The sequence below is a fragment of the Cygnus atratus genome, chromosome 2, assembly GCF_013377495.2.
Source record: "Cygnus atratus isolate AKBS03 ecotype Queensland, Australia chromosome 2, CAtr_DNAZoo_HiC_assembly, whole genome shotgun sequence".
NCBI lineage: Eukaryota > Metazoa > Chordata > Aves > Anseriformes > Anatidae > Cygnus > Cygnus atratus.
The window spans coordinates 34714826-34739897 of NC_066363.1; the positions used below are offsets into that span (position 1 = coordinate 34714826).

The following is a 25072-nucleotide window of genomic DNA, read 5'->3' on the forward strand; positions in this document are numbered from 1 at the left end:
GCACTGGAAGATGAGGAATGCAGTCAATGGAGTGTGGTAGACGGGTTTATGAAGTGTAGTGTAATACAGTGAGCTCAGTGAATATAGCTCACCTCTTTGAAAGCAAAGCAACACCAGAATAATAAAACTCCAGTGCTTATGATAGGACTGGTCCAGGGAGAAATTGATGAGTCCATGGAAACATAAGGAGTAATTCTTCAAGATATTTACTGAGCATCAAGGAAATATTTTTCAAATGAACCATGCCACAAGCCAGGTTCTTCACTTTCAGGTCAAAGAGAGAGCATTTGGGTCTGTGGGGGATGGTCACAAATGTTGAAGCACCAGATCTTAACGGAGTAAAGCCTGGCCTTTAGAAGAAAAGTTGAATGCTGGATGCCCTTAAATGAACAGTCCTGAGCAAGAGGTAACAGTTAATGTATATTGGGCAAGTAGTACCCATGTCTTCCATTCTGTTAACTACATACATCATCCAAAACTTCCAGCTAATTTTAGCAGATATTAGTCTGTCATCCCTTTCTGATTCTCCTAAGTGACACCCTCAGCGAATCAATGATAAATAGATTTCTCTTCTTAGGCTGCACCTGCTCACAGAGCAAATAACCTGAATGTTACTAAGTAGCTGCATATGTGATAATTTATTTTTTTTATGGGCTAATAGAAAAAAAAATAAACCCATGCTTAGAGCCTCATCGTGAGAAAAAGCACCTACAAGTCCTCTTTCTAGGATCACCACCAAGTTGCAGAATCACTAGCTCCAGTCATAATCTCCTCCAGTGGCTAGTAACAGCACATTTCATCAGCAATCACGTGCTTACCCGTGGAGTGGCAACGTGTCATTCATTTCCAATGCAAGTGTCTGCTAAAGCAGATTTTGAGAAATCAAGCCAGGAAGTGGCACTGAAACACATTACCATGGAAATGTTCTCTGGAAAGGGAGGAGACGAAAATAGTGAAACTTGCCAGTCAGTTTAAGGACGTTACTGGTGGTTTGGTGTGCACCAAATAAGGGGCACCTGCACCAAGGAAATTTCCATCTTTTCAAGATAGACACAAGCCAGCATAAGCTAGTTTTAAGATGCTTCACATTAATTAGAAGAGACAGAACCTGCTCTGGGCATTAACAGACAGTTTTGGGGCCATGCAGCAATTAACCTAAAGGTTTCAAAGGCTGATATCAAAACTGGCTGCAAATGGGACACATTTAGAATTGAACACATGCCTTGAGCATTCAGTCTTCATGAAAATGCTCTTCAGGTATACTGCACAGCCAAAACTTGCAGCACACAGTTATTTCATGACTAACTGGGAAGTCAGCAGGGAGAATGTAGTATCAGAGAAATACAAGGTGTTGAGTGTGGTCTGCACTGGGATCTGTCAGCCACACACTGAATCTCTAGAGCCACAACATGAAGTGCATCACTTCTGCATTAGAAGATCCTTGTGCATTGCTACTGCTTTAGAAGATCCTCTTGTAGAATGTGCAGAAGGAGAAAAACAAAATTTTGCCTGTGTGACAAACTGCCTTTGGCAACGGACAAGATTTGGCTATCTTATTTAAGTAAGTGATGTGGGACAGACAAATTACACAAGAACTTCACAGCCACATTTTAAAAAATGAATATGCATCACCTGTAAGTAGTCACCCATATGACACAACAGATAGTAGGCTGAAAGGAAAAAAAAGCAGAATAGTTGCATGCTCTTTAAATACCTCTGTGAAATTCCTCAGACATGATACTAAGAAAAGAAATCATTGAGCACCACCAGATGTCAGCATTGCAAAATGGTTATTCCTACCAGTTACAGAAGTCTTTGCACCCTATAAGCACTATTTATTAGATTTACTTCTTTTTGGTGTAATGGCATAATCGGTTCTTATATTTTCCAGTCATTGACATTAGCACAGCGTATATGTCCAAAATTATCTGCAAAGGGGAATTTCTTAAACGGTTGTTTTTTGTCTCTTCATCTTAAAAACTTTTTAAAATGCTTTCACAGGGTTGGCATTAAGAGCCATACTAATGGTATATTGTCCATCTAATGGTCCTTGTAGCCATCATGGAGTTGTTTTAGGCTGCAGCAGCAAGAGATTGCATACTAAAATTCAGCCTCTCTATTGAAATGTCAGGAAGTTGTCCAGAGCTCTCTGTTGTTGCATGCCAGGCTTTATTTAACCCCTCGTACTGGCTGCAAAAGGGCCTGTTGGCTTCAGTTCTATGGAGAAAATGCACAAAAGGAAGTGTGAAATTATTTGCGGTTCCATTTACAAAAAAAAACAAGGATACTTGGTGACGCAAATCTTTTTAAAGGTGTCCAGCATCATAAGCCAAATCACCATGAAGAGAATGAACTCATTTTTTTCCTGTTCATTTCCTTTTGCAGGAACAAAAATCTGAACAGGTTTGTTTGTTTCAAATCAACTAACCAGCCTCATTCGTATTTTACATTACAACTCATCTGCTGTTTTGGTGGGATGTTCTTTAGTTTTCACCTATACTATTTGGTGCTGAGAGACGTTTCTTGCTGCAAACATCAGCCTTCTTGCTGTCCTGCTGGTACGTCTGTCATCAGCCCCTTCCAAAGCGCCAGCACTCAGTGGCAGGCTTAACAAACAGTAAGTTACTGAATCGTGCTTAGTGGAGACCCTAAATGGGAGGGCACAGTAAGCCAGAAGGGACTGTGAGAGCTCCAAGTAGCCAGAAAGCCTTTCTGCTGCATTTCTCCACCCCTTTATGTGAGCTTCTGCCCATTAAGCTCTTCAGGAAGACAGTGGGAAGGTAGCATCTTTAAACATTTGAAGATTTTGCCCAGGAGATGAGTTTGGCCACAATTTAGAGGTGATCTGTTTCATTGTCAGGTGCATCTCTGCTGCTCTTATGGAACAGTATGAGGAAAAAGGGGTTTGATAATGGCACTTTTAGTGCCATGAAAGGAGCAACTGGAGAGTGCCACACTGGGACGTGCAGAAGAATGAGACAGACAGACATGTTCAGTGTAACTCAGCTCTCGGTGTGTGGAGTATTGTTGTCAGCATAGAGGGAAATGGTACTACATTTCACAGAATCACAGAACTGTAGGGGTTGGAAGGGACCTTGAGAGATCATCGGGTCCAACCCCCCTGCCAAAGCAGGTTCCTTAGAGCAGGCTGCCCAGGTAGGCGTCCAGACGGGCCTTGAATATCTCCAGAGAAGGAGACTCCACAACCTCCCTGGGCTGCCTGTTCCAGTGCTCCGTCACCCTCACCGTGAAGAAGTTCCTTCGCATGTTGGTGCGGAACTTCCTGTGATCCATTTTGTGGCCATTGCCCCTTGTCCTGTCCCCACAAACCACTGAAAAGGGGTTGGCCAAATCCCTGTGTCTCCCGCACCTCAGGTATTTATACACATTGATGAGATCCCCTCTCAGTCTTCTTTTCTCCAGGCTGAACAGACCCAGGTCTCTCAGCCTTTCCTCATAGGGAAGGTGCTCCAGGTTTTACCTTATCTTACCTTTATCTTCTGGCATAGGACTCGCCTGTGTCTCTGAAAAAGCTCCTTATCTCTGCTATGATATCTCTGCTATGTATTTTAGGGTGGCTGTAACTCTGTAAAGATCATCCTGTGAAAACCTTGTGATCATTTGATGATTTTCCCATAATTTTAGGAAATTGTTAGAAAAGTTAGGTTAGGATCATGTCTAACAGGTTGTGGTTACTTAAGGAATCATCTAGTGATGCCTCCAACAATAACATGGAAGGCAGTTTGCATGAAGCTGCACAAACTAAGTGCTCCTAACTTTAAAATGTAGATTAGATGGCAGCCACAGAACTTTGTTTCTTTTATGATAATTGTAAATGAAGATATAGGGATAGATAACATTTTTTGCGTGTCTCAAAATTCTTTTTCCATAATAGTTTATTATGAACCATCTGGCCTCATTAATGTTTTATTGAAGACCATCTGGCTGTTGTATTGTTCAAGCTATTCAGCAGCAGAACTTCATCATAAACTAACCAAAAGGAATGGCTATTAAGCTGTTGTGTAAAAGCCCCAAATTTTTATGTAAGTCCTATATAAACAGTTCTTTATAATTCCTATTTATTCCTATATATTCCTAATTTATATAGTTCCTATATAATACAGTTCTTTTAAGAGCTTATTATTCTACATTAAACTAGAAAAGTCTAAGAAAGACGTGAGAAATGAAATCTGAAATTATTTTAATGTTCCTTAATTTAATTAATCTTAAAATTATCTCTATGTTTCTTAATTTTCTTCCTTTTTTTACATCTTTGTTTTCTGAGCAGTTGGAAGAGGACCTATAAAGTCAAATGGCCAATTGTATTAAAGTAAAAAATATTAGAATTTCTTCTAAAAAATGTTGCAAATAGAGGATACCTGTCATTGAGCCTCCAAAAAATGAAGCCCTTCATCTTTTTATCACTGCACATAGACCTTACAGAGTGTAAGCATTTTGGCAGGGTTCTTTGAAATACAACTGTACAGCACATTGCACTATTTAAAGGACGGTTGCACAGCACTTAGTAGGAATGGCAGCTAGGTACAGCTGACTGTAAGTGATTGCATAATACGCATTGATTTAATAAATTATACCTCAACTCATTGTTCTACTGGTACATTTTCAGGTCAATAAAAATATGATCCTAAAATTAGTGCAGTCCATACTGATTTTGTTACTTATAGGCAACCTTAAGGCTACAGGGGGTGGAGGAACTAAGGAATGCATGTCTAAAGAAAACATAGACAGTGTAGGACAAAATTGGCAAACCAAGAGGAGTTAAGGGATCCATGGGGAAGAGCCTATGACTGAAGTTGCCTGTAGAGAGCAAAGTTGACTGTAACGAAGAAATATCCTTGATCAACGCCCAGCTTTTCTCCCGGTTGACACAAGTGCTCTTACATGCTCCGAAACAATGTGTGTGCACAAGCACCTTCACACTTATCCAACTGTGGGAGCAAATTATTTGCACAGCATTTTCCAAAGAACCCGCAGAGGACTGCAGTTCCTCACAAGGCAGCAGGCCGGCTGGTGTTTGTGTTCCATTGATACAGAACTGGAGCACAGCCGTAGTCAAACCTTGCAAAATGTTCAGAAGCTAACATTAATATTTCATTGAATAACACCAGATGGGTGTTTTTATCTCCTGCAACATTTCTAGCAATAGCTTTATTGTGATTTAAAGCAAATTTTTGTGTCTCCCTTTCGTTTGGTTTTTGAGGTTCCTTTGTTGTCAGCTCAGTCTCTCTTTCAGAACTGAACTATGACTGGAATTCCTGTTCCAGTGCAAATTGAAAGGAGTCTTTCCAGAAGAATAAAGTAAATGCATTTTTTTCAGTACCTACTGAGATGGAAACAGAGAAATTGGTTTTGAGAGCTCTGAAGCAGGCCATGGCTCACATAAGAAGCAGATGCACTGAGGAGACGACTGCAAATGGCAAAGAAACCAGAATGTCCTGAGGAGCTGTGAGGCTGTGCTGCTGCCACTGCAGGGTGAGCTGGGGCTCCTGGGGCTTCCCAGGGCATCTGCAGCAGGAGCTGCCAGGGACCGTCTGCATCATCTGCTGTAGAAATGCACATGGCAAGGGAGGACGAAAGGAAAAAAAACATACCCCGTTTTGTACAGGGATGATAATTCATATGGTCGGGGAAGAACATACTCATTTTCCTGCTCTAAAATGAAGCAGGGCAAGAAGAAAACAGTTCTTTTCAAAACAAGGAATGAGGGCTGGCAAGCAGCTCAAAAATGTGTGGGCTGCTAATTGTGTGGATATCGATGCTATTTGTTATATCACAATTACATGTATAGACCAGGTAGTCATTATGCTGGAAAAAAAAATCACCTACAAGACAATGTGCAGATCTGTTCTCTCACAATTGAAAATGTATTTTCTGTGCTCTGCCATGGAAATGAGACCGGTGCCCTTGCTCCTTGTGCTGCCCCTGTTTGTCTGAATGACACGTTGCTTTGGGTGATAGCATCTGTACAGGGTGGTGGAAGTAACCTTGGGTGGATGACTTTCTTATTCCCAGAGCCTTCCTCTTTGCAACTGGGAGACAGGAATGCACTTCTTGCTACAGAATTGTTTGTAGTCACCTAAGTTTTACTTGGTTCTTCCAGAGTTACTCTCCAGCCTCACCAGTGCCAATATACCACAGTGTGAGCAATGCAACTTGAAAGAGAGAAGGAAGACCAGCTGTATCCTGCAAGCAAGTGTGAGTACAAAAGGAAACAATGAGTAAACAGTGCTGGAAACATGTGAGCTGCTCTTATTCTTTTCCCTAAGACCATATGACTGCAAACTTCAATACCGAGAAACTTATTTCAACAATACGTACTCTTCCCTCTCATTCCTTCCCACCATCATTTCAAACAAAATAATTCCTGTTGGTATCTATGTTGGACAGTGTTAGAGAGGAAAACATTCACACGAGCATCAGTTTAGGAAGCTCTGTGGCTAGATAAAATACAGTGGAGCTCCTACTGTAGCCTTTTTTGTGATGCAGCACATCTGGATATCTTTTCCAGTTTCTGATTTCCCCAAAGTTAAGAATATAATATCATCGAGTTCTCTACCCTCCACCAGCTTTGGCTGAAGTATTACTCTCCCCAAAACAAGGAAAGGGAACAGGTTAAGGATGGGCTAGGCTCACCACCTTTTGGTACCTAGAGAACTCCGAAAAAGTCAAGCTTGCCCTAACTGACCTACTGTCAGTGCTCTTTTTCTGGCAAAGTTCTCAGTAGATATTTCTCCTACAAAAGGACTTTAGAATTTGGTGCACTACTTTTGAACTTCCTAAGAAAGTTGATTTTCCCATCCCCCTAACCTGTTTAGCTATTATATGGCTCTAGTTGTTTTCACAAGATTTGTTTCACGGACTGAAGTGCAAGTAGCAAACAGTGAATACAAGTAGGATGATCTCTTGACTTCGCTCCATCTTCAGTTTGACAATGGCTGAGATGATAGCAAACATTAGAGTAAACAAAACAGTAAATCTCTCTCAGCTTTTAGACAGGTTCTCATCTATTGATAAACCTACATAATCTTCCTTGCTCTAGGCAGCAATCAAGGCATTGCAGACATACCCTCATAAAACCTCAGAAGGAAAAGATTTCTCAAGGCTTGTACTGCAATAATTCAAAGTAGTTTTACTGCAGCCTTTATCAAGGCATCTTTTCTTTTACATGTGTAAAAAAGGGGAAATTTGTAATTTAGGAAATCAAGTTTTTATTAAATAAATTCTTTATAAAGGAAAACAATGTTAACTATGCAAAAAAAATTATTTTCAAATTCTAACATCTGGTCTTGTTAAAATAGCAATTGAAACATAGCTCAAACAAAATCCTAAAAGAGAAATAGTGCCCTAACAGAGAAAGCCAAGTAATTCCCGAAGTCTATGAAATTAGAGACAGGAACCTCAGCTGATGCATTCATACACAACATCTTGTCTTCCAGGAATTTATTATTGTTCCAAGAGCCTATAAAAACTTACATCAATAAATCCACAGAGTCAAATTCTAAGTTAACTTAAGCCTCAGTTATACTCAGCTCAGTAGAGCAATGTTGATTTACCTCAAATGAGGGTTTACACATAGCAATTTGAAATATATCCCATGGTACAAAGCAAGCAAATATACAGATTTGTAAGTAGACAGCAGAAATTTGTATCTGGACAGCTTTTAACCCCTTAAAAAAATAGACTAACCCTACAACTTTTTATGCATCTGCTGCGCTAGAAGGGGTATCTAAGTTAAAAATCAACAATCTGAGCATGGAGAGCAATGCTTGCAAGATGAAAGAAATGTAACAGAGGCATTGAAAAAAGGAAGAAGCCAAGATGTGACAGTTACTAAGCAGAGCAAGCTTTGCTCAGCTGTCAATGTTTTTCCTCATGCTATGGTGGTTTGAATCATTTTGCAGTAAGCATTGACTTTAAAACAGAGATTACTGTAAATGAACAGACAACTGAGATTAAACACAAATTGAATGCAAGGTCTACATGAGCCACATTCACCTTACACTTCTATAGAGTAGAGAGCATATTTTATTTTAGCACTGACCGCAAGGTGGGAACTTGGCATGATAGTAGCTCCAGGGGCAATCATGATAAATTCACCCCATATCCATGTCTCTGTGAGAGAAGTTCCTATTGCCCTCAGTGTTCATGATCAGGGCAACAATAACAAGGATCCCTTGCCATCTTCCTCTCCCTTTTATAGTTATGAAAAAAATATTCACTACTACTGTAAACTGCTTTATTTTTTCCCAGTGAACTAAATGTTAGCTGCTTTAGAGCAGATTTACAGAATCACAGAATCACAGAATCGTCTAGGTTGGAAGAGACCTCCAAGATCACCCAGTCCAACCTCTTACCTAATACTAACAAGTCCTCCACTAAACCATATCACTAAGCTCAACATCTAAACGTCTCTTAAAGACCTCCAGGGATGGCGACTCAACCACTTCCCTGGGCAGCCCTTTCCAATGCCTAACAACCCTTTCAGTAAAGAAGTTCTTCCTGATATCCAGCCTAAACCTCCCCTGGCGCAACTTTAGCCCGTTCCCCCTCGTCCTGTCACCAGGCACGTGGGAGAATAGACCAACCCCCACCTCGCTACAGCCCCCTTTAAGGTACCTGTAGAGTGCGATAAGGTCACCCCTGAGCCTCCTCTTCTCCAGGCTGATCAACCCCAGCTCCCTCAGCTGCCCCTCGTAAGACTTGTTCTCCAGACCCCTCACCAGCTTCGTTGCCCTTCTCTGGACTCGCTCGAGCACCTCCATGTCCTTCCTGTAGCGAGGGGCCCAAAACTGAACGCAGTACTCGAGGTGCGGCCTCACCGGAGCCGAGTACAGGGGGACAATCACTTCCCTAGACCTGCTGGCCACGCTGCTTCTTATACAAGCCAGGATGCTGTTGGCCTTCTTGGCCACCTGAGCACACTGCTGGCTCATATTCAGCCGACTATCAACCAATACTCCCAGGTCCTTCTCGGCCAGGCAGCTTTCCAACCACTCATCTCCCAGCCTGTAGCGCTGCTTGGGGTTTTTACGCCCCAGGTGCAGGACCCAGCACTTGGCCTTGTTGAACTTCATACAGTTGACCTCAGCCCATCGCTCCAGCCTATCCAGATCCTCCTGCAGAGACTTCCTACCCATGAGCAGATCGACACACGCACCTAACTTGGTGTCGTCTGCAAACTTACTGAGGGTGCACTCAATCCCCTCGTCCAGATCATCGATAAAGATATTGAAGAGGACTGGCCCCAGTACTGAGCCCTGGGGGACTCCACTAGTGACTATTTACTCTAAGCAGAGTTACTTAGAGCAGATTAAATCTCTGAAATCAATCAGCAATGAAGTGATTCCCAATGACATCATGATAAGTTTTAAAGTTAAAAGCTCAATATACAATCAAAACAGCTGGATTTCACAGAACAGGAGATTCTTGCCCACTATAAAAGCTTCACTTCTTGTGGCCTTTCTCCTTATCCTGCCACATACAACAGCTGAAGATGTTTTGTGGGGTAACAGATTCTTTTATCCAAATTTCTCAGCTCTTCCTGGAACCTCCATGCTTCCTCCCGCCAAACCTTTTTTACACGTTGAGTATGAGAAGTGCTGCAGAGCTGCAGTCTGGCATTACAGGTTGGTCAGCAATTACACTCATTGTACTCCCACATTTTTCGTGACCCTAATCCATCTGTACTGTATCTTATATGGTGGGACTGGGAGGCACAGGTGATTGACAGAGTTGTACTGAACCACCATTCTGTGAGGGAGAAAACACCACAGTGATAGTTCTCTTCCAGCTATTTATTTTATCCAGCAAATACTATGTTTCCTTGCTTTTAAAAGTTGTTTTATGGAGAACATGCGGTTTGTGGTTTCCACTTTCATGCTAAAGCACAACATTTGTGCTGCACATCTGTCTACTAAAAATTGCTTTTAAGAACCAACTTAGAAACGTAAATGAATTCCATCAGCTTACCCCTTTCCCTGCTCCAGTGTCTGGCATAGTAGCCAAATGACAGTGCCATACAGTGTGTGCAGGTAACCAGTGACCAACTGGAAAATTGCAAAAGTTAACTCTAAGACAGATTGTGGGAGTGATAAATAAGACTTCTAGCAGATGGAAGCTTTCATAGTTGCCATTTTAGCAGGTATAAAATCCACAGATCACTACAGCAGCTAAACTTGTTTCAGCTATCAATAACAACCTTCGAAGAAAGATGCTTACAACCCCTGGGAAAAAGTGAGGGTGCTCTATGACCTTTTGCAAGTCTGATTTATTAACATCCAACTGAATTGGTTACAGAGACAAAGAAGTAAATCAAATTGCACGTCAAGGTGCTCCAACAGTATTACAAATTTTTGCAGTAAGGAATGCAGAAAACAGGAATGATCCTGACTACAGCAGTTTTTCTCAAATATATGAAAGTCAGTGATAATTCTAACACGATACCCTTCTTCATCCTGAAATCACTAATGCCCTATCAAAACAAACAACAATTTCAACATTTAGCAGCTTTGCATATGTAATACCTCATACATGTGGCATGTTTTCCAATACCAAAACTAGTAAAACACTCAACATAAATACAAGACTGCCTGATTCTCAGGTGTACCAAATATTCTCACAAATACCTCGAAGATAGGGAGCTCAAGGAGCTCATCATCTCTTGTGGATCAATCTCCAAAACATTCCCATAAGCTTTAATACAGTTTTGTTTTGTACAACAGTAAAACCAAATCAACAATTTCTATAAAAAAAACGAACCACCTATTTATTTTTTTTTAACATACAGCGACTATTTATGTGGAAAATTTTTCTTATTGCTTTCAAAAGCTGCAGCAAGAACAGTACCTAAGAACTGAGCAGTTCAATAATGTATTTGGTGATAAGTTACAGTTACTAAACTTCAATAGATAAGCCAGATAACATTTGCAATTTCTTAACAACTCACAGCTGCTGGAGTTAAGTTGCACCCACCAGTAGCTAGAAAATAGAAAGGATGAGTTAGTAAACACTGGGAAATTTATTTATAGTAGGCAAAATCCATGAATGAAAACAGTACCAAAAGAACCTTCCATTTTAGCTTCACTCCTTTGAATAGGACCACCCAACTCCAGCTCTTGCAAGATGCATTCAGTTATGTGGAGAAGTTGGGGTTTCATCCTTCGCTATTATATCTGCATGGCAGGCCAGGTTTTGTACTCTTCAGCTTGCCTCCACCCCCCTCCCCGTTGTATGAGTACTGTACAAAAAAAGCTGTATTGAACAAAATAAGATACACTGAAAATGTCCTGCTCTGCAAAGCTGATCATCTAGAGACACAATAGAACAGATTTACACAAAGCAGATGCGAGAATGTTAATGATGAATATGCTGAGCAGATGTAGCTGGATATTTCTGTAGCACCCTTACCAGGCTGTGGTCTGGCTCCAGAGTACAACTGTGAAAAAGTCAAGGAAAAGGTACAGAAATAGACCATGATGTTTATGGAAGAAGTTTATAACTACAGCTTTTAGGCATATTTTGTCATTTGAAATCCTGTTAGGGTGGGATGTTTTACTGTTCTTTGGGATTATTTTTTTTAATAAAGAGAAAATGGGACACTGAATAAGGGCTTTAAGATATGAGGGGGCCACACAGAAAACCTAACAGTACTGTAAACAGCTGAGGGAAATTGGGGGACAGGGTCTTCATTTATTTAAGACCAGCTTTGAACCTTTGCCCAACCCCAAAGCTGTCCCTAGCCGATGTCCAGCCCTGTGAATTTGTGTTCCTCTCTGTCCAGTGATCTGGCTTCAACAGCCTGAAACTCTTCAGGGACAGTTTAATCAGTAAAGTGCCAAAAAATAAGGTGACTGAATCTGCAACCACCACCTCCTCCAGGGGCCAGGTTTTAACAGAAGCCAGCAATCCAGCTTCAGGTCCTTCAAAGAAGGACCAGCTGATTTTCTAGGCTCTGTATGAAGAACCTAAGTACTTGACTGGATCTGTATTTCAAAAAGTACCCAAAAAAGGTAGACTGATGCTGGCAAACTAACACATAAAGCATAAATCAGAGAGCAAATATGAGAAAAGGGATGCAATGAGTAGTGGTGCACTCTAGTTCCACTCAGTCTAAACAGCACTTTATCCTTCCAAGAGTAGCATCCTAAACAAGTTACCCTGTTGTTTCATAACACCAAATCTCTGCACCAAAATCAGAACCTCAGTGTCAAATCTGAAAATTTGAGAATACAGCTGTGGGTTTCTATTTCTATGATTACTATTTCCTTGGACTTTTTTTTTTTCTCTCTTTGCTGTCTAATTTGAAAACTGAGTCAGTGGTTTAACACCCAAAGGCATGAGCTGCTCCATCCCCTTGATGTAAATTTATAGTAAGCTTTTCACTTTGTGAAGGGGTACACAAGGAAAGGGAGAGTTCGATGAGTGGTGCTTAAACTGCCTCTCCAAATCATATTAAGTAATGTTTACAAAGTCATCAAGTAAGAGTGCTAAAACAGCAGGCAACAGTCAACAGGAAATTCTAGGACTAATCCACTGAGCCGAACAGTTTGGGAGTCACTGCTGCGCATGAAAGGATGCAGTAAGTTGCTTGTTATTTTCTTTCTACTACTCAGGGTAGAAAGACTCTAAATGTCAGTCACTAAAAACAACATATGTCTTAGTATATTGCAGAAAGCTAATGTAAGTTAGGCACTCTAACACAGCTGAAGTTTTTGGAAAAAAATTACCAAAATGTCATTATTTTACCAAGAATAACTATAGAATGTATTAAGGTTTGTGAATGATGTAAAAATGTATTTTTTTGCAGAAATACACAAGTAACAGAGACATTTTTCTTCCACTTCTTAATATACAGTTGTCAGAAGCTTAACAACTAAACCCAACTCCTTCACACAAAGGTAAGCAGGGACAACTATACTGCAGTTGGAAATGTGGGGTCAGAAGATCATTTGTGACTGGTTACACCAGGTTTTCAGATGTGTATCACAGATTTACAAAAGGAGTTCTGCAACAATTTCCCTTTGTTTATCTAAAAAATGCACCTTCGTGGGCATTATTTTACTCAGGAAGATAGTAAAATTCTGAGTTTTGCCTTCCTGCTAAGGGAATTTTGTCAAAGGAAACAATTTTCTATGAGGCACTTCCCAGCCCAATTCTCCCTGTCATTAGGTAAATGTCTTTTAGACATTTTGGATTGGAAGATACAAGACAACAGCACCAGTCTGATTTCTCAAAAATCATGACTCAAACACCCAAAATGAAATTAGTTTTTGTTTAACACCCACAGATTTTAATGCATTATGGTTCTTTAACTCTCTTTTTGCCTCTAATCCTTTAATTTTGAAAGCTGTCAACTATTAGCTCATATGACATAGTAGGGGGAAATCCACTCCATATGTAGAAAAAGCAAAAGCAGCAATCAGATCAGACAATAATCACAATAGCTGCCAAATATGACAATGAGCAAATTTAATGTATCCTCCATAAATTTTACTCCCTTTCTTAAAAGCTTTTTTTTTCCTTCTCCTACCTCCTGTGTTGTTAAATGCGTGTAATTTTTCATACAAAGGGTAATTGCCAACAACAAGGATAATTACAAATATCCACTCATTTCTGTGCCAAGTTTTGATAATACAAGTGTAAAACAGGAAGGGCTCAAGCCATGAAGAGGTTCTCATTTTCCTTGAAAAGCCAAACAGTCCCCAGAGGTTAAGATTTCCTTGAGAATCAAAGCACGGATTTTGTTTTCATACTGACTTGAACCTTGCCTTGTTGTAAGCTGCTGGAGTGCTAGCTGAATCTTTAAAAGACACATTAAATAGAGAGTTATGCTAACTTTTTTGGTAAGAAATTGCAGAAACGATAGTGAGCCAGAGTTCTTAGGCAAAGTAAATAATGGTGATAAAACATTTGATTGTAAGACAATGAAGCTTCAAGGTAACAGGAAACAAAATTTAAATATACATCTAAACTGATACCATGGATTTGGTTTAAAATGGAAGTTTTTGTAGTACTTCCTTCATTACATATATTACATGGATCCGTTTTAATGGGTTTTCTTTAGAACAATGCTGTAAGATGTAAAAAACTGTAAAAAAAAAAGGAAGAAAGTAAGCTTTTCTAAGGTACTAGTCCTTCTAAGAGCAACCCTTATGCATGTATTGTCCATTTGTTCCAGTCATAAGCCAGGTAAACATGCCAACAACATTTATCATATATAGGGTGTATTTTCAATCTTTGAGGTGGCATGTAAGAAAAAAATGAGGGTTGTGGTGGATATAGATTTAAACTTGAAAAGTGTTTTCTTGCCAGAGAGTCACAGACACACAGAACAGACTTGAAGAATGAGTCTGGCTTGAGTTGCAGATAAGCAGGAATGCAATTTTTCTGTTCATGAGCACTGTGATTTCATGGAAAAAAATAAATAAAATTGTCAATCACTATAATCTTCATTCAAAAGTGCTAATTCTGCTACATTTGTTTCTTGATATATTTTGACCTATAGTTTCATACTTTTGCAAATCTACCCAACTGTATAAAATTACAGGAAAGAGAAGCAATTGATTTAGTGCAAGACACTTAATATTTATCTGAACATACCAAACAAACAGAGGAAGATCAACGATTCCATACATTTCTCCATAAGGCAGATGGTCATTTTTTAAATATAAGGTCTTAAATATGTTGTTTATTTTTGAAGAGGTAGAAAATATCAAAATACTAAGAAAAAAATTCTAGATTAAAACAATCAGTTCGCTTACTTTTTAAAAAGACTTACTGTTGCAATTTTTAGGTTAATAAAAACAAATGAAGCTATGGAAGCACAGGATTTTGTGCTCTGTATACATATTACTTACTGGAAAAAGAGAGAGCTGCTTCATCTAGTCAGTGCTCAACCATTATATACAAAAGATCTCCTCCTCTTGCCCTGTTGGGGGCTATAAATCTGAAGATTCCCAGTGGAAAATGTTGGTGATTCCTGAATTTCTAGCACTGCTTTTAGCCAGGTACACTTATACAGCCATCAGTCCACTGATGTAAGCTCAGAACTACTGCTTCCATAACGCTAGTAAGAAAGCTAATAGAAACCAAAGCATATTTGAGTCTTATTCACAGGCAGCAAAGGATCATGCTCAGATTTCAGCACCAACTGATAATGCGTTTTTAGGAATTTAGGCCAGCCCAGAGACAGCTGAACTACTCATTGAACTGTGGAAGCCTACTTACAGTTTGAGTTACTAAGGCTTACGCTCATTTCTCAGCACAGCTACGAGAAGCTGTTGCTACTGTCTCCAATACAACTCAATAAGGCATAAGTTAACTCAGAACTGACATTACCATCACACCTTGGAAAAGTAGTGTAAAAGCTCCCCTTTTCCCTCTAGTTGTTAACATTCAGTGCTATTTATTAAATATTTTATAAAAAGAAGTTAGGATATTTATACATTCAAACAATCATTGGAATAGAGTAGAGAAAACAAATGAATTATCATATCCTAAAGTAAGCACAATTCTGGAGATATGCACACTTGCACACATACAAACCCCCCACACATATATTATATGTGTGTGTGTAGAGATATATATATATACACATATATTTATATATACTTCTTTTAAATCAGATCCAAGAAAACAGCACAGAACATCTTCACTTGGCTCCTCTTTCACCAGAGGACAGGATTGTCCAGTTTGGAAAAACCAGGTTCTTTTCTAAGGTCCATGTAGGTTCCATTGCTCACCCAGGAGTCATCTTTGGATTTCCTATCAAAGATTAAACAGTCGTTTGATTTTTTTTTTAATGTAAAGCTTGTATTTTCTATATATTTGTTGTGTGGTGCAACGTAGCACTACGCACAGATACCCAATCCAGCCCACAAACCAGGTGCAATGAAGCTCAGTACAGCATTCAACGTAAATCAGAGCTTGTGATCTGTTGGAGGGAGAAATCTACATTGAAAAGCAAAATGCGTGTTTCATACCTAACCTAACATTCGGTAACACTTTTGCTATATAGTAATTAATTTTTTTTATTCTGTCATTTAAACCTACAGCACAAATCTCAGTTTTTCAAATCCTCATTATACGGATTCAAATCCTCATCCTTATTTACAATCCTCATTGTGAAGATACAACATAGTATTAGACTCTGCTTTTCTCCTGTCTATTTAGCCTGCTGGAAGTAAAGTTTGCTTTTCTGTAGTCAGCTCAGCAGTTCCTCAGACAGACACTGGCCTAAGCCATTTCCTTCTTGCATCTATTTTAAACCTTTCTGTGTTTCTCCAGTTCTTACTCCTCCTAAGTACAGTATCTATCCAGAAAATAATTAGGATCCCTGATCTGTTAACTATGATACACAAGCCCATACAACATTCACCTTGGGTCTAACTCTTTCATTGCATCCTCAACAGAGAAGCTGGAGGGCAGAAGGCCACGTCCTCACTAGCATTCATTTTTGTCTTTCAATAGCTGAAGTCCCCTGTCAATTGATTTATAACAGGAAGAAACAAAATGCTTTCTAAATCACAATTATCTTGCCATTAAATGGTGGAAAATTCCTCAAAAACATCCCTCAATATGAAAGGCTTCACCTCTGCACACTGCTGCACAAGGCAATCCCACTGAATTCTGCAGGAGTTCAGCAGAGATAATTAAGCTAAAATGACCTATGTCACCTTGCTTGAAAGAATCAAAGATGCTACATTCACTCCTCAAAGAATCAAAGATGCTACATTCACTCCTCAGGCAAATTCAAAGTTAGACCAAATACCATTCACTGTCAAGAAAAACAAACAAACAAACAAAAAACCCACCACCAACAACAAAGAAAGAATTTAGAAGAAACCTGGGAAAACTGGAGCCTGCTTTATGGTAGTTTAGAACAAGATCTATAATAAACATTTCAATACATGACAGAACACGTTAATTATTATATAGTACCTGAAAAATCTAGGCTGATGCTCTAAATTGTTTTCTTCCAGCACCTTCCGTCGTTCTCTCTGTAGTTGCTCAATTCTCTGTTTTTGCATTTCAGCTCCTTCAATATTCCCTTCTTCTAGAAACCTGTAGGAGCAGCAGTGATAAAAGACACAATTGGTGCTTCTGTCCCCATCTTTGTCAAGTCCTCTAGAGCTCCAGAATCTAATCTTTACAGCAGGTGGTTCAGAGTGTTTGAAAGGTAAAAAACTACATCTGCAGACAGTTACCTTAGCAATAAGCACCAAAGGAAAAGTAATTCTCACAAAGCTCAAAGTAATCTTTATATTAGAACCTTTTCATTGGAAGATAGCAATGGTAGAAATTCCACTGCAAAACGCAAATTCAAGTGTCTCAGTTTTTGGCTATTCAAACACAGTATGCTTGACAACAAAAGTTTTAAAAACATTGTTGAAAAAGCAGCTATCTAGAAACTGAAGTGTCCAAAACCATTTCCAGAAAACACTGGTTCATAATGACCAGACCGTCTCTTGATAAGTGATTAAAATGTCTGTTTCAGATGCAAAAGTAATGTAAAAATGGAAGCACACTGCAGGTACCTACACAAGGTAGCCTGAGCTTAGGGGTAAGTGAGTTTAAGGAAGATTAAAACTATTTGAGGAAGATACTTATGAGGAAAACTTCTTACCTTTGGTCTGGCCTAAAACGTGTGTCAGTGGATGGAAGTAATGACCTAGTTTGCAGGTCCAGTTCATTTAACTCCAATGCAAACTGAGTAAATCCATACCACTGCTCATAGTCTTTAGGCATTGGATCTACAGAAAAAAAATTCATAAAAAAGTACATTGAGAATTCCAGTTAAATGTTACTATCTGCAGAAGGACAATATCAAACTCCCCTCCGTTTTTTTTTGTTTTTTTTTTTTGTATCTCTGAACTTGGTCTCAATTTTTGGGGAGTAAGAGGCATCTCCTAAGTTGAATCAGAGCACAACTGTGATGAAACACATGCTACAATCACAGCGCTTTTTCGAACAACGGTAGACAAAAACCCATGAGGTTTGGTAGAACTTCAGATATGGCTCTCATTACAGAGCTGAGCTATGTGGGCTATCCTCCAATGTTTAATACATGAATCACAGTTCTGTACACAAAAATGTACTTTTGTTGTTGTTGTTATTTTTTGTTTGGTTTTTGTTTTTCTTCCTTATAGAGTCCTGAATACCTCCTTTATACCTCCCAGATATGAAAATGAGGGAGAATGAGGAAAAGGCAGGAAGCCATAGGATTAAGATCTCAATATCATTTAAGTTAAATAATTTATTATTCTTCTGGTCTAAATTTTAAATGCTTGACAAAATTCTAATATTCCATATAGAAAGAAAAAGAAGTTGGGGCCTAACGAGTGAAAATAAACAGATATTCTCAAGCAGACTTGAAGTTCTGTATGTTAACCATTCTGGTCACTAACTTGCTCTCCAAATACAGTTTGAAGATGAAGTTGTCCCACAGTATAAACTTTCATGCCACTTCCCAAAGAGCCGATGCACAACTTTCCCAGTTTTATCCATGACACTGCCTTCAATCTCGTGTGCATTTGGATTCCAATACTTTGCCTAGAATCAAAAGGAACAGGAAGAAAAAGGTGGGTGAGAGATCAAGTGCAAGTGATATTGCCATGCTGTAGAGTATTTTTCTGAAATGAAAATTATTCATTTAGGTGTGCATTATGATATCATGCACAAAGAACTGCTGTTAGTACTATGAATTAGCTAATTAAAATACTACTATTGAGAATTGTATCTATGCTGTCTGCCTTTTTAAAGGCAGCACTAGGTGAAGCACAGCTGACTGAATTTTGACCAATGACAGATAACACTGATTTCTGATATAGTTGCTGACATCCTCCCCAGATTTGCAGAACAGGAAAAGAAGAAACTGTTACTCAAAGCGATCTCCACTTTTGCCTATTTATAATATCAAAGGTATAAAACTTGGAATCTCTCAATCTAAAATGTGAACTCCAAACATCTATTGCAGCTCTGCAAATACATTACAGTGCTTTCAATTATGTACCTAAATGCTTCACTCTAATGCTTCTTAGAAAGCACACAGTATTCAGAAGTAGGAAAAGGAAAATGATGATACTCACTTCCCTTCTGGTGCTGAGCACGTCATGCTGCATTGGTATGCTGAAGTACTTAGAGACAGGCCATGCAGATAGGAGCTATGAAAAGCACAGCCTTGCTCCAGCAATCAGAATCAGAAAACTCAGGTTAAGGTACGACTCCTACCATGCTGTGCAAAATTTCTATAAGGTTACAAAGTTTGGCATTATTTTAGGTTTTAAATTGATTTTCTTTTTCTAGGAAGAAGTCATCTACTGCTAAAACCTAATTTTAATTTCAGTTATGAGGGCATTTCTTTAGGAAGTTATATACTGAGGCCTTGTACTGAAGCAGAAGTTCTGAAAAACAGCACAAGATCTCACTTAAGCTCCTCCACCTATCTGTACAAGGCTACAAAAGGGCACTGTTTGAAATACCCTGTGTAAGCTCTGGTTCTACAGCTGCTGGATGATTGCAACCACAGCGCAGGACAATGGCTTAGCAGGAGGCATGCAGTAAGCCACCATCACTAGACACCTTGTGCCTACCTCCCTCGTCAAACACAGACTAGGTTTTTGATGATATTTCTTCCTTTTCCACCCTCATACTTTTTTTCTGCATCTCAGCTAGAATCACCTGAGAATGATGTTTGTTTTTTTTTATTTTCCTTGCTCTACCTATTGAGCTGCAGTTCATTTAGAGTTCACATTTCTCAAAGAATCACAGGTAATTACAGAACTATAGGAAAACAGCGTGTAAGCAGTTGTACTGGGTTTCAGCAGACAGCATCCACCCCCTGTGGATGCTAGAAAGGGCACTGCCAAAATTGCTGCAGTTCCTGAGTCACCTTTACAAAAGTCAGTTTGCAGTAACAAGTGTCATCGTTAAGATTTTTTATGATGATCTCTCCGTAGTGTTCAATCCATCTTTGTCCACTTAAGATGTTATGGATGCAAGACGTCACCTTGTTCCATGCAAAATGGTCTTTAAATCTGTAATAAAATACATACAGGAGAAGTCTCATACCATGTTTAAACTAGCTTACAAACTTCTGAAAAAAATGCAGAGAACTCAATTAGAAAAAAAAAACCACGAAATGGATTTTTTTATTTTTATTTTTTAATAATGCCTCAGTCTTCTTGTTCCTACACCTTCTTCTCATAAACAAAGGCCATGACAACAATCCCATCTCCCAGAAAACCCTTATCACTTCTGCTGTAAGCTTTGGTCTTGAATTCAGTTTTCTCTCAGTTCTGCCTTTAGCCTGAGCATCTTTTTTGTATGCAAATCGACATATGATATTTTTCTCACAGGGATATAAACCAGCACGTGGAGACCACATGTGAGTCAGAAAATTTTCCAGTTCATCAGCCCACCATGGGTACTAATCTCGTAGTTACCTCGCTACTGAAGCTTCACTCACGTCCTAAAGACCTCTCACTCCACAGCACAACATCTTTTATACACTCTACCTTTTGGATACTATATTGGGCTATTTTTCTTTTTCCTTTTTTTTTTTTTTTTAAATAAGGAAGAATAATTAAATTTGTAGACTCTCTTTGGAAAACAGATAGTTCTGCAAACAGTTCTGCAACCATGCTGGATATAGGCCAGAATTTTAATTGTTGATCTATAATGGGCACTTTGACAAGCCAGCATAGGAACACTGCTTATATTTCTTTTTTAAAAAATCAAACTATACTCAACACTTAACCATAGTTGTTGTGACTGCTTACTGCCTTGGATAATAAATATTAGATATGCTACTGGTGCTATTTATCACTTATAACAACTACTTAAGCAGTAAGGACAGCTATAGACCTAGACTCCATGGTGTTAGGGTCTGTACGAACACAGGCACAAATATAGCAACAAACCCCAACCCTTACATTCATGTTCAAGCAAAGGAATTCATAACTTCCTTTTCCATGCAACTTTTCCATGCAACTAAGCTTGAAATTCAACCAAAGTATGAAAATACCAACTTTGCCTTTTTCAAAACACACAAAAGTGACTATTTTTATTTCATCTTTTGGTTTTATAACCTTTGAAATGTTTAGAGCTTCTGGCCTTTTTTTTTCCCTTTTTAAACTAAATCAGTCACCAGTTCTTCCAAAGGTCTCCTATGCACAGTATAGCTTGTCCTCATCTGGATAAATGTAGCTCCAGTGCATGTGAGCATGTGTGTATCTGTGTGCAAACAGCAATATGAGACTGAAGCACTTACGCTGGAAGAGTTACATGTGTTGTACCAACTGGAACAATTTCCATGGACTTTCCCCAGAATTTGTTTTTCCATCTTACATCTGAAACAGGAGGAGAAAAAAAAAAAAGACAGGTTTAGTCATAGGCATGGATGAATCAATTTATATCTGGGTTCTACTTTATTTTTAAGAAATGCAAATTAATGAAATGCAACATAATGAAGTGTTCAAAGTAATGCTATGGACCTACTAACAGTTGCAACTTTTTTCACAACATTAGTGGTAATTTAAATAGAAAAGCACCAGAGTTCTAAAAGTCATCTCATAAAAACGTTTCAAAAGAGGGGAATTTGAATAAGCTATCGACAGTGTACATTCATCTGTAATTCAGTTCCTAGTGAATGAATGCAGACATTTCAAAAACCCAAACCAGAATTTCCAATACAAGAATATAACAACTAACAACAACTACAGTGAAGAAGTAAGAGAATGCTACAAAGGGCACAAAAGTGGAGAGGGATTTAGTCCAACTTCCCCTGGAAGTTTAACTGGCCTTTTAAAATCTGGTCTGAATCAGAGAAAGAACTGTCCAAGTCTCAAGTCATTTCCTCCAAAAAAGAAGATGAGAAATCTCAATGCGAATTTATAAAACTTTCTTGAGGCAGTTGTTAAATTAACAATTTATTTCACATGGAAGTGAAATAAACATGGGCAGGGAAGCATGGCAGAAAGGGTATGGAGTTAAATTAGGCTAGATAATCAGGCAGTAACTTTGACATCTTCAGAGCTGAGTGGGTAGTATCCTTGCTGACAAGGATAGACACCAGGATTCCCAATTCCATTCACTGAACAATTTGAAAATGAGGGAATCATTCACCTCTAGTCTCAAAAAGATGTTAGTACACTAACTACTAACTTCCTAACTACTGCTTCCCATGCAATTGCTGGAGGGAAACTCTTGTGAGATAGATACTCAAACTGGAGTTAGGAGATTACCTGTTTACCAAGTATATGTGCATGTGTTACAAGACTGAGCCACATCAAGCTGCCTACAGCTGCAAAAGCTGGCATGGGACATGAGGCAGAATTCCTAGTGGAAAAAACAATCCTTTTCTTAGCACTTGAGAAAAGGATCTTTGTTTTTGTTTGTTTTTCTTTTGAAGGTTTATGTTGGGTCAGTATCTTTAGTGACAGGAATTCTGTCATGATTCCTACACTTCACAGTAAGAGGTCCAAAACTACTTTGACTTCCTAGTTGAACTGAATTCTGCACTAGGTTTCTGTCTTCTGCACTGGGATGAAAGAAAAAGAGCAATGGCAGACCCTGCAGAGTTCAACAGTTAAAATGTGTTATCAGACTGTGTTCTGCGGTCTCAGAAAGTCACACAGAGATCATTAAATTGCAAACATCATAGGATCCAGTGTGTAACTTCATCATGCAAACATTTTAGGAGAGCTAAAAAAAGCCAAGTGTTATTTCAAAGCTATGCTCAGACTAATTGAGGCACAGATACTGTAATAGCCGGAACTTTCTATTCTGCATTTCCATTGTTCTTGTCTTTTCAAATAGGTTCTGCAAAAGTCGCTTTAGTTTCTTAAGTAAGAAAAAGCAGTTTCTGAAATAACTGTCCCTGTCAGAACCCAGTCTTATGGCTCGACAGAAATGATCCAGAGATTTCTTGATGTTGAAACAGGAACAAATGGCAGTGTCTGGTGGGATGACAGCATTGCTCTGGCAATGTAGCTGAGGGCTGTCTCCTTTCCAGCAGTAGGGATAATATGGTAAGTGAAAAGAGATTTGCACAGAAAGAACTTACCTCATTGACAAGCTACCTTTATGATTAACTTAATCTTTCCACATAAGTTAATACAGCCCTCTAACAAGAGGCCACAGCATTTACAAACTGCCTTTGCATTGGAAAACATCATTGTCTAGATTTTCCTTAAGCTCAGCTAGCCATGCTTGAAAACAAAATAAACCAAACAAACCAAAGGAGCCCAAACCCTGCTGTAGTCTGGTTGAATCTTCCGGAGTCATCAGGACCAAACCTCAGACTCTCTCTAATTGACCAGATTCTCAGCTGTCATCTTTGCAGAAAAACTTTGTTCTCTAAATGCACGTTACGATAGTTAAGCAACAGCAGTTTTCCAAGATCCATTAAATAAATCAGTCTCTCCATTTTTTATTAAGACAGGCTGTTATCTAGTCTTGTATACAGAGTATTCAGGAAATGAATAAATTTTGGTCATCTCTGCTTTTCAGCTAAGAAGAGAAGGATTCCTGTCCTGTATGTGTTTATAAAGCACAGAATTATGTTGAATAATGAAGCCCAGACTAATGACAGAGTCCCAATTTCTGTTCAATACAGCTCTATCCATAATAACTATAGTCAAGTCAGCAGAGTCGATCATAACAGAATTAAATTTCATAATATGGCCACGTAGTGAATTGACAAAACTCTGGGCAAAGGATTTGAACCGAGTTGAAAGGCACAGTTATGTTCTTTGTACACTCCAAAAATACCTAACAGTACAGGTATTGTAACTGGCTGACATCTTCACCAGACTTACGGAGCAAACAAAGCTCCAACACAATATTTTTTGAAAGACTGAATGTTAGTAGTCAAACAGCATGAAATCTTACATGCTGTAATAATACTAACAGAGAAAGACATAGAGAATATGTTTGTCCTTGCTGTTATGAGCATTCCTGGAAATTGTTTTCAGAACAGGATTACAAGATCTGTCAGGGCTCAGGATTTAACTTGTAGTTTTTCAAGCTCTACTCTAGCTTGTTTTTATAAATAGCTTGAGGTACAACTCTTCTCTAGTAAATAAACCTCCCACACATAAAAAAAAGAGAGAAAAACATTTCAGCAGATTTTGAATAAATGCAGATATTTGTAAATGAAAAGAATGATCAATAATGTTGTAAAATACTTGTAGATTTTTGTAATGGCAGAAAATACAAGTAAGAAGCATGGCAGTAAGGCTAGGATTTCTTAAAGCCATTCTGATATGGCATAAGTAGGGAAATAAACCTTTTCCCCATTTCAGGATATTTCATGTTAGACACACAATGAAACTATTATGAAGCCTGTAAAAGTAAATGATAGACGAAAAAGTTACCTTGCCAAAAAGCAAAATTCACAGATTCAGCATGGCATGCGGAAATAGGTGGATGGTGACTGACCTAATAGCAAGACATGAAAGGGGAAAAAAAGATGGACATATTAACACTTGAATAGTCGTTTTTTGGTTGTTTTTTCCCTTTTTCCCCTTCATTTTTCATTCATATATGACATTCACAATTTGAACATTTGCTTTTCGTTTGCAGTTCTTTCCTAAAGGGGGAGCCAGTGAGATTAGTAAGGTACTGAGACCTAAGAAGACTTGAAAGAAATGGGAAGCACACTTTAAAAGGCCTGTAAATCTGTTCATCAAATGAAAATCTAGCTATATATTTTGCACATTGTCTCTAACATGATAATTACAGTTAATCCAAAGGCCCCATTCATATATTAACAGAAGCTGCACTTTAAGCACACAGGAAAAAGTAAAAAATACCAACCAAACAAATAAAAAACAAGAGGCTAAATTATTCTGTACAGTAAATACCTACAGATCCCTCAGTATGAGGGAGGAGACAACAATCAGCATCACTGAAGGGGGCCAAACGGGTGGAGAAATAAAACCACGAAATTCCAACTACCAATACCTACATATTACTGCACTAGTGAGACCTCGGGTTTTTCTTGTGTGAAACTCTAACCACACGCACTGCATTTTATCAGCTTTGGGTAAAA

General features: G+C 38.8%; 1 protein-coding gene and 1 long non-coding RNA gene across 9 annotated transcripts in view; one reads left to right on the forward strand and one right to left on the reverse strand.

The window, feature by feature from the left end:
* The window catches only part of LOC118255861 (uncharacterized), a 35750-nt gene extending 22833 nt beyond the window's left edge, over positions 1–12917 (forward strand). Inside the window, exons 2-5 of one of the 2 annotated variants that reach the window (XR_007707921.1) lie at positions 5339–5493; positions 6122–6216; positions 9557–9647; positions 12827–12917. This is a non-coding gene — a long non-coding RNA (uncharacterized LOC118255861). The remainder of the gene's footprint in view (positions 1–5338; positions 5494–6121; positions 6217–9556; positions 9648–12826) is intronic. The other variant, XR_007707922.1, reaches the window with a different exon arrangement.
* Positions 10253–25072, reverse strand: part of OSBPL3 (oxysterol binding protein like 3) — a 91274-nt gene continuing 76454 nt past the window's right edge. For 5 of the 7 annotated variants that reach the window (XM_035556413.2, XM_035556410.2, XM_050709256.1 and 2 more), the window contains 7 exons: positions 24396–24459; positions 21290–21368; positions 19910–20054; positions 18426–18570; positions 17645–17771; positions 16960–17082; positions 10253–15783 (listed from right to left, as the gene is read on the reverse strand). In XM_035556413.2, coding sequence (XP_035412306.1) covers positions 15687–15783; positions 16960–17082; positions 17645–17771; positions 18426–18570; positions 19910–20054; positions 21290–21368; positions 24396–24459 — 780 coding nt within the window. In that variant the 3' untranslated portion in view covers positions 10253–15686. The remainder of the gene's footprint in view (positions 15784–16959; positions 17083–17644; positions 17772–18425; positions 18571–19909; positions 20055–21289; positions 21369–24395; positions 24460–25072) is intronic. The other 2 variants (XM_035556412.2, XM_050709259.1) reach the window with 1 other exon arrangement.